The 8,898-nt window shown below is 41.4% G+C and overlaps 1 protein-coding gene across 1 annotated transcript in view; it reads left to right on the forward strand.

Annotated features, from left to right (window-relative positions):
* Window positions 1–8,520, forward strand: part of LRBA (LPS responsive beige-like anchor protein) — a 746,337-nt gene extending 737,817 nt beyond the window's left edge. The window contains exons 55-56 of the mRNA XM_052655100.1: window positions 3,015–3,166; window positions 7,443–8,520. Of these exons, the coding sequence (XP_052511060.1) occupies window positions 3,015–3,166; window positions 7,443–7,533 (243 nt within the window). The 3' untranslated portion in view covers window positions 7,534–8,520. The remainder of the gene's footprint in view (window positions 1–3,014; window positions 3,167–7,442) is intronic.
* Window positions 8,521–8,898: the final 378 nt, after the last annotated feature.

An 8,898-nucleotide genomic window follows, 5' to 3' on the forward strand; every position in this document is an offset into this window, starting at 1 on the left:
GCTCTCCTCTTCTCTCTGGGAATTTTCTCCAGTGCATTTTGCCCACCCTGCACACACAGACGCTCACACTCGCCTTTTTATTTTTCCCTCCCTTCATTTAAACCAAGTACACATCAGAGGGTTTTCCTTTCCTCTCTTCTTTACGATAATAATGTTGACAATCTGTCACTTTGAGTTGCGATTATATTGTCAGCTACACTAATAAATCTGTAAAGTAATTTGAAATCCCTAGCTGGCTAAAACAATTTCTGTGGCCTTTCAGTCAGTACCAAAGGTTCCGGGAAGCTCCTCCAGGCAGCAGTTGGAGGCTTTCTGCACACTGTTCTCACATACACACTTTTCCTCTCTGCCCTGTGGCCTTGTGTTTTTTCCGCTGTAATATTTCCCCCTGGATTTTAGGCTTAAACGATCTATCGCCTTTTCCCCAGCACGCCTGTACTTTATCATACGAACTTGTAAGTGGCAAGTGTGTGATTAAAGTGCGCTTGCCTAAAATGACCACCACCCGTGCCCAGCTCCAGAGACCCACCCTTTCGTAGCTGACTGCCTTGGGAAGGATGGAAGGCCACCGCAGGCTGGGAGCAAGAGGCTTCACAGAGCGACACTCTCCACCTCCGTCCTCAGTCGGAGCCTGTCTAAGTGGGGAGACCATGGAAACAAATTAGTCGTTAGCTCAGACCAGAAATGAAGTTTCTTTGAAATAGCAAGAACCCTGTAGGCAGGCGGCCTGCGGAACCTCGGCCCTCATCAAGGCCTCCCACCTGTTTTTATTTAGATGCCAGATTGCGCTGTGGCATTTGGTTAACATACCTGGGCACAGCAACCAGGCAGTGTTTAGATGTCTTAATGAAGAGCTTAAATTTAAGTGGGCAGCCCGAACAGAGCAGCAGTTACATTTTCCTAAACAAAGGCCTGCCACCATCTCACCATAGGAACTCATTTATTTTCTCTTCCTGAGGAAGCTGTGTCTTCAGATGTGATTGTTGCCAGCATACGGCTGGGGCCCGCTGGTCCCTCCTGGAAACCAGGGTAGCCAGTGTTGTCCACGCTCTCAGGAGTCCAGAGACTGATGGTCACGTGTTTCCAGCGCCCTCCTAACATCCAGAGTCTCAGCCCAGCCTTGACACTCAGGAGGCTCATGAGACCAAGAACTCCACTGGGGTTGGGGGAGATGGGGTGCTGTTCAGGAAACGCTCCCCTAGCTCTTACGGCCAGGGAAACTTGACAAGTCCCTCATGAGAAGGGCCGACAAAATATTTTCTAACTTTGGCAGGCGTCTGGTTTATTAGAATGTTTTAGATGTGGATAAAAGTATAGTCCTGAAAGTCCAGGTTTTATTTATTTCAACACAGAACTAGGATTAAGGAGTTTTTACTCTAGGACAAAGAATTAAAGATTAATGGTTTTAATTTATGTTTTAATATAGCACTTATCCAGTAAAAAGCCTCAAGTATAAAACTCAAGTGAACCACAGCCACAAGGTCAATGGGTTTTCATCCACTGAATTTTATAAGTGTAGCAAATAATTATTTGTAGTAGTCTTCATTTCCAAGATAACTCCCTGGAGAGTGCTGTTTGTGAAATGAATGGGGGGAATGATATTGGGTTTTACTTACATTGAAAAATCTTATTATTGTATTGGTTACAATTTAGAAAATACTTCTTACATGTAACTCTTTTCTGCCCATGGGTTCTGATTTCTTAGCTATATTTTTATGTTCTTGAAAATAAGCTGTATTTAAGAGACCTCTAAAAGTTTACATTTACTTTAGTGTGAATTTGAATGGCTATGAGACAGTCCTTACAGAAAACTGTAATTAAAAAAAATTTTTTTTTGTTGTAAAAGGGTAGCTTGAAGACTTAAGGCAACTATCCTAAAACTCTTGAGTGCAGAACAATGTAAATATATTTTTCAGAAGGTAGATATTTTCTCTCTGGCTTGCCATCTGGATTCCCACATTCACTGTGTCCAGGTGGACATAAGATTATAGGTATTTGTAGTAACTTTTAGAACTCCCAATACCCTCCAGCTAAAGAAAGGAAGTGTGTGTCTTAATGAGCTGGGAGAAGAAGGTTTGCAGAGCAGGGAGCCAGAGGAGAGGAAGGGGCAGTGCGATCTGCTCTTGGAATAGGCAGTGACCTTTTCTGTCAGGAGCAGGCACACTTCCTCCGTAAAAAAAAAAAACATAATAAAGTAGTCAGAAGTGAATCGGTGTGGCTTTGTCCTAACAGCCCTTACTTATGGACACTGAGATTTAGAATTCATATTATTTTCATATGTCATGAAATATTTTATTTTTTTCCAACCAGGAAAAAAAATGTAAAAAGTCCTAGAAAAACAGGCAGTGACCTGCCTTCGGTGGGTTTGACAGGATTACAGAGCAAATTACATGTCTGCCCTTCGAGTTTAGCACCAGCAGAAAGCAGTCAGTCCTGAAGCAAGAAGAAAATGCTTCGACTGGCTTTACCCTGGGAGTTGTGTTTCCTTACCAAGTTGGCGTCCCAACTGCTGTAAAGCAGCAGCAGCAGCAAGGGTGCTTGAGCTGTAGGTGGTCTCCTGTGGGGCCGGGACCCCAGGGCAGCAGTGTTTTTATGACGGGGGACGTGATGTCAGCTAGCACCATCTGCCCAGCCTTGGTAGCTTGGCATGTCCACAGCGAATGCAAAGGTGCCAGGAAGCTCCTCATTTCAGAGCCCAGGTCTCCGTTCACAACACACACCATTTAATTAGTGTTTGTAGAGTTGGAAGACTTTGGCACCTCATCCTTAAAAAGCACAAATTAAAAAAAAAAAAGAAAAAGCATTGCCTACCTTTGCCCGTATGATATTTGAAAAACAGCAAAAGTCTTCTGTGACTCATGATTTCCTGAAAACTACTCAGGAACACACACACTCCCTCCCTTCTCCCTACGCCATAGTAGCTGGCTTCATGTCGAATTACTCAGAGGTGCGGGCTGGGGCGGGCAGGCTTTCCTGGAGCCCCGACCCTGCTGAATGCTGCTGTGTCTCCCCAGGCCATCCAGCTGAGCCGGGATGGGCAGTACCTGCTCACCGGAGGGGACAACGGTGTGCTCATGGTCTGGCAGGTGTCTGACCTCAAGCAGCTGTTCGCCTATCCAGGCTGTGATGCCGGGATCCGGGCCATGGCCCTGTCTTACGACCAGAGGTAACACTGGAACGGGGGCTATACTGGTGGCGGTAGAATCTGTCCAGGGATTCATGTAGATGGGCTGGGCTGTGCAGGTCACCAGTGCAACTGAAGAAGCCAGTGAGTATTGGAATTTCCAAGATACTTTTTAAAAGGCCTGTTTTTCTTTGATGACATTGCCAATTGTGGACAGAGGCTATCTTGTCTAGGGTTAGACAGGATTTAAGTAACAAAGGCTCCAATTATATTGCTGTAAAGTTTCTAGACTCTTAAAGTACCTTTTTTTCCTAAACGAAATTTCTTGTGACATGCCATCTGTTCCATAATGATTCCATTGAGAAATCTGGCTTATTTCCTAAAACCTTCATTTTGGGGAGATAGTCTTTATCCAACATCTTATTTCTTCTTAATATAGTCTCTCATTTTAGTTTTTAACATCTTTATTGTGATAAAGTATACATAAAACTTACTACTTAAACTATTTTTGATGCTGCATAATTCAGTGACATCAAGGATACTCACACTGTTGTACAGCTATCACCACTATCAACTTCTAAGACGTTTTCATTATTTTGTATTATAGTGTCCTTTGATATGCAGAATCTTTTTAAATGAAGTCTAATTTACTTTTTCTGTTACTGCCTGTGCTTTCAGTGTTATATCCAAGATCACTGCAAAAGTCAATGTCTTGAAGTTTTTCCTCTATATTTTCTAAGTGTTCTGTAGTTTTAACTCATGTCTACCTTTCGATGCATTTTTAATTAATATTTGCATATGATCATTCTTTTGCATGTGGGTGTCAGTTTCCCAGCACTGTTTGTTGCAATGACTGTCCATATATGTGAGAGGTTTTCTGGTCTCTATTCTGCTGGTCTGCATGTCTGTCTCTAAGCCAATACCACACTGTTTTGATTACTACACCTTTATAGTAAGGTTTTTATTTTTAATTTATTTTTATTGGAGACTAAGTACAATATTGTAGTGGTTTTTGCCAAACATCGACATGAATCCGCCACGGGTGTACACGTGTTCCCCATCCTGAACCCCCCTCCCACCTCCCTCCCCACCCCATCCCTCAGGGTCATCCCAGTGCACCAGCCCCAAGCGCCTGTCTCATGCATAGAACCTGGACTGGCGATCTGTTTCACTTATGATAATACACACATTTCAACGCTACCCTCTCAAATCATGCTACCCTCTCAAATCATCCCACCCTCTCCCTCTCCCACAGAGTCCCAAAGTCTGTTCTTTACATCTGTGTCTCTCTTGCTGTCTCGCATACAGGGTTATCGTTACCATCTTTGTAAATTCCATATATATGCATTAGTATACTGCATTGGTGTTTTTCTTTCTGGCTTACTTCACTCTGTATAATAGGCTCCAGTTTCATCCACCTCATTAGAACTGATTCAAATGCATTCTTTTTAATGGCTGAGTAATATTCCATTGTGTATATGTACCACAGCTTTCTTATCCATTCATCTGCTGATGGACATCTAGGTTGCTTCCATGTCCTGGCTATTATAAACAGTGCTGCAATGAACATTGGGGTACACGTGTCTCTTTCAATTCTTATAGTAAGTTTTGAGATCAGAAAGTGTGAGATATCCAATTCTGTTGTGCTTTTTTGAGATTGTTTTGGCTGTTTGGACACCCTTGAGATTTAGATTCTTTATTTCTTTTCCTTGCCTAATTGCTTAGGCTGGGGCTGTTCATACTATATCGACTAGAAGTGGTGAAAGCAGATATCCTTGTCTTATTCCCAGTAAGAGGGGGAAAACTTTCAGTGTTCACTGAGTATAATGTTAGCTGGAAATTTTTCATAAATGCCCTTTATTGTGTTAAGGTACTTTCCATCTGGTCTTAGGTTTGTTTTGTTTTTGTTTTTTAATCACGAAAGGATGTTGGATTTTGTCAAATGCCTTTTCTCACATGGGATTTTTTGTTTTTAATTCTATTGATGTGATATATTACAATTGGTTTTTGTATATCAAACAAAAATTGAAACAATCCTTATATTCCAAGAATAAATCCCACTTTCTTCATGGTGTATAATCTTCATAATATGCTACTGAATTTGGTTTGCTGGTATTTGTTAAAGATTTTTGTGTAAGTAATCATAGGGATGGTAGTCTGTAATTTCATTTCTTGTAGTGTCTGCTTCACTTTGATATCAGGGTGTGTCGGCCTTATTGAATGACTTAGGAAATGTTCTCTTTAGTTTTTAAAAGTGTTTGGTGTTAATTCTTTTTTAAATGTGTGGTAGACGTCTCTGGTGAAGTTCTCAGTAATGAGAGGGTTGTAATTACTGATTCAGTCTCATTACTAGCTATGTCTATTCAGATTTCCTCTTCGTGATTAAATTGTGGAATAATGTGTGTTTCTAAGAACTCTTCCATTTCATCTAGATTATTCTATTTGTTGACATATGGATGTTCCTAGTACTCTGATAATACTTCTATTTCTATATAATTGGTAATAATGTCTCCACTTTATGATTTTTCGTAATTCGAGTCTTTTTTCTTAGTCTAACATTTTGTCGATTTTGTTTACCTTTTCAGAGAACCAATTTGCCTTTGATTTTTCTATCTTCTATTCCCATTCTGATTTTTACTGTTTCATTCCTGCTTAGCTTTGGGTTTACTTGGCACCTTTCTCTTGTTCTTTAAGGTGTAGAATTAGGTTACTGATTGAGATATTTCTTTTTTTAAAGTATCTGTGTTTACAGCTATAAATTTCCCTTTTAGCACTGGTTTTGCTGCATCCTGTAAGGTTTGGCTTGTTGTTTTGTTTTCATTTGTCTTGGTATTTTCTAATTTCCCTAGAGACTTTTCCTTTGACCTATCAGGTCAAACTTAACCAATTTTGCTTCTGTTATTGATGTCTAGTTTAATTCTGTTGTGATTAGGAAAAATACTTTGTATGATTTCAATCTTTTAAAATGTATTTAAAGTGTTTTGTGCTCTACCATATGGCTTATCTCGGAGAATGTCCACCGTGCATGCTGTGTTGGGTGAATGTTTATATATGTCTTAGGCCCAACTGGTTTTTAGTATTGTTCAGATACTGTTGAATAATTTGCTTCCTTCCTTCTGGTGGCTCTGCCCATCACTGAAGTTCCAACTATTGTTGCAGAACTGCTTCTCTCTCCAGCTCCGTCAGTGTTGGTTCCATACGTCTTGAGCGTGCTGTTTGTTCACATGTGTTTGTGATTGCTATATGCTTTTGATGAATTGACACCTTTTATCATTGCTATATAGCATCCTTCTTTGTCTCTTATAACTTAAAACCTATTTTGTCTGATATTAGTATAGCCACTGTAGCTCCGTTTTCATTATTATTTGCATAGAGTATCTTTTTCCATCCCTTCAACCTGTTTGTCTTTAGATCAGGAAGTCTCTGGTACACAGCATACAGTTTGATCACATCTTTATTCATTTTGCCAGTCTCTCTGCCTCCTGATTGGAGAATGTAATCACCTTACACGTAAAGTAATTACCGACAGGGAGAGACTCTCGCCATTGTATTATTTGCTTTCTACGTGTCTCAGTGCTTTTTTGCCCCTCATATCCTCATTGCTGCCTTTTGTGTTCAGTTGGGTTTTGTTGTGACATTTTAGTCCCTAATTTCGATACGAGGCACTACTAAGGATGACCTCTAAGGACTGTCCTAACCAAACCTGAGACCGAGAGGGTTAGACAGAGGAGGGTCTCAGATGATAAACAGGCGTCTGCCTCCCAGAGAGGCCGCTCTGCACTGCCTGTCTTACTGCTCCAACTCTTCCCTGCACCACCTGCTCGGGGCCGGGGGGAAGCAGGCGCAGCTCCTGCAGTGAGCATGTCAGCGGGTGGCCACCCTCAGCAAGGTGGACGCAGTGTGGTGGTCCGCAGAGCACAGCCGAAACTGGGCCCAACACTGATTTCTTAGTCTGCTTTGAGATTGTCATTATTTTCATTCTGATACCTAATATACAAAATTGACTTGCCCAGCCTACCTGCCTCAGAAATGGCTAGTCTGTTCAGGTTTGTGACTCATCCTGCACATACTGGCTGTACTTTCAACATAAAGGCGAGCTGTGGATTGGAGCCCTGCAGAGTGACGGAGGTAGGACTCTGAGCTTACCCAAGACTGCATTTTAGTTATCAGAAAACATACCACAAACCTCACAAACTGTAGGTCTGGCTGCCATCTGCTGTATTTACTGCGTGGCTCTGGGGAGGCAGGCCTTTCTTTAGTAGCAGAGCCTTAGGAAACTCCTGGGTTTGTAAACTCCTCCTCTCTCTGCTCCTCCCAGGTGCATCATTGCTGGCATGGCCTCAGGAAGCATCGTTCTGTTCTACAACGACTTTAACCGGTGGCACCACGAGTACCAAAGCCGCTACTGATGGTGACAGCTGGGCTCAGCCGTGCCCCCAGCCCCAGCACAGGAAGTGCCCTGAGCAGCTTTCTCGTAGAAATAGCTATCACATCCGAATGTAACTTCAATTTGCTCCAAGAAGCAAAATATTTTTTAAAGTTAATTGCTATTTTTGTAGACTTTGCTTGACTTTTTTGGGGGGGAATAGCAAAGCAGAAAACTGGCTGCTGGGTTCTGTAGTTTTTAAAAAATCTATATTTTTAGTCATAATGAGAAGTCTATTTTCACCAATTACAGAAAGAGTGGAGTAAGTAAACCCACTTATTCTAGTTATATATGAAAAACACTTCCCATTTATCTGTAATCTTGAGAATGTATGATTTTAACAAGAAGGAAATGGGTTATAATCCTGGGACACAGAAATTTTATGCTGTACTTTGGGGTCTGTATTTTTCCAAACAACTGTGCTTCTTCAGCACAGAAATTTCTGGGATTTAAATAGTCATGTTTAAATTATGGTAAATGTAATTTGAAACATCTCAATGAATTATTTCTATCAATATTATTATCTTTCAAGCATGTTTTAGACTTAGAAAATTATGGTTTGGGGGAGGCTTATTTTATTGTGTGGTCATCTTAAAGGACCTACTGTTCTAGCAAGTGTGAAATATTGCAGTGTTTTCTTCATCTGTCCTCATAGCAGATCAGAACGAAATGATGGAGATGTTCTTGGGCTCAGCACTTTTTGCTTTTCTTTTAAAGTAAATGCAAGTAAGTAAGTACCAAAGCTCACCCTGAGGGTTGACTGTGCCCCCATACTGAGGCTGAGCCCTGTGGCTACTGGGTGCTGTGTGAAGCAACCCTTGTTTTACCTTCTATTTGTTACTAAACAATCTTCCTCTTCCTTTTGATTAGCAATTTGTACTACGAAAATGTTATTTTGGTGTTGTAGAATTCTACTTTTCTAGTCGATTGCTGTGTGGAATTCTGTGAAAAATATCTGAGAAAAGGTCTGTATGGCATAAATAAATACTTTGTAAGTTGTGAACTCTGAGTTGAAACTGACATTCCATCTCTGTTTGTTTCTCTTGCAACTTGCCTAAAAGGGGTGACCTCCTTTCCTTCTGGGCTTCCCAGATGGCGCTAGTGGTAAAGAACCCGCCTGCCAATGCAGGTAGAGACTAGCTTTGCTCCCCAGGTTGGGGAGATCCCCTGGAGGAGGGCATGGCAGCTCACTCCAATGTTCTTGCCTCACGAATCCCATGGACAGATGAGCCTAGTGTGCTAGAGTCCATGGGGTCTCAAGAGAGTTGCACACAACTGAAGCCGCTTAGCACACATGCACCATTTTTTCTACACATTCAGCTCTTCTCTAAAAGCAAAAATTAGGAAT

Source organism: Budorcas taxicolor, chromosome 17 (genome assembly GCF_023091745.1).
Source record: "Budorcas taxicolor isolate Tak-1 chromosome 17, Takin1.1, whole genome shotgun sequence".
Taxonomy (NCBI): Eukaryota; Metazoa; Chordata; class Mammalia; order Artiodactyla; family Bovidae; genus Budorcas; species Budorcas taxicolor.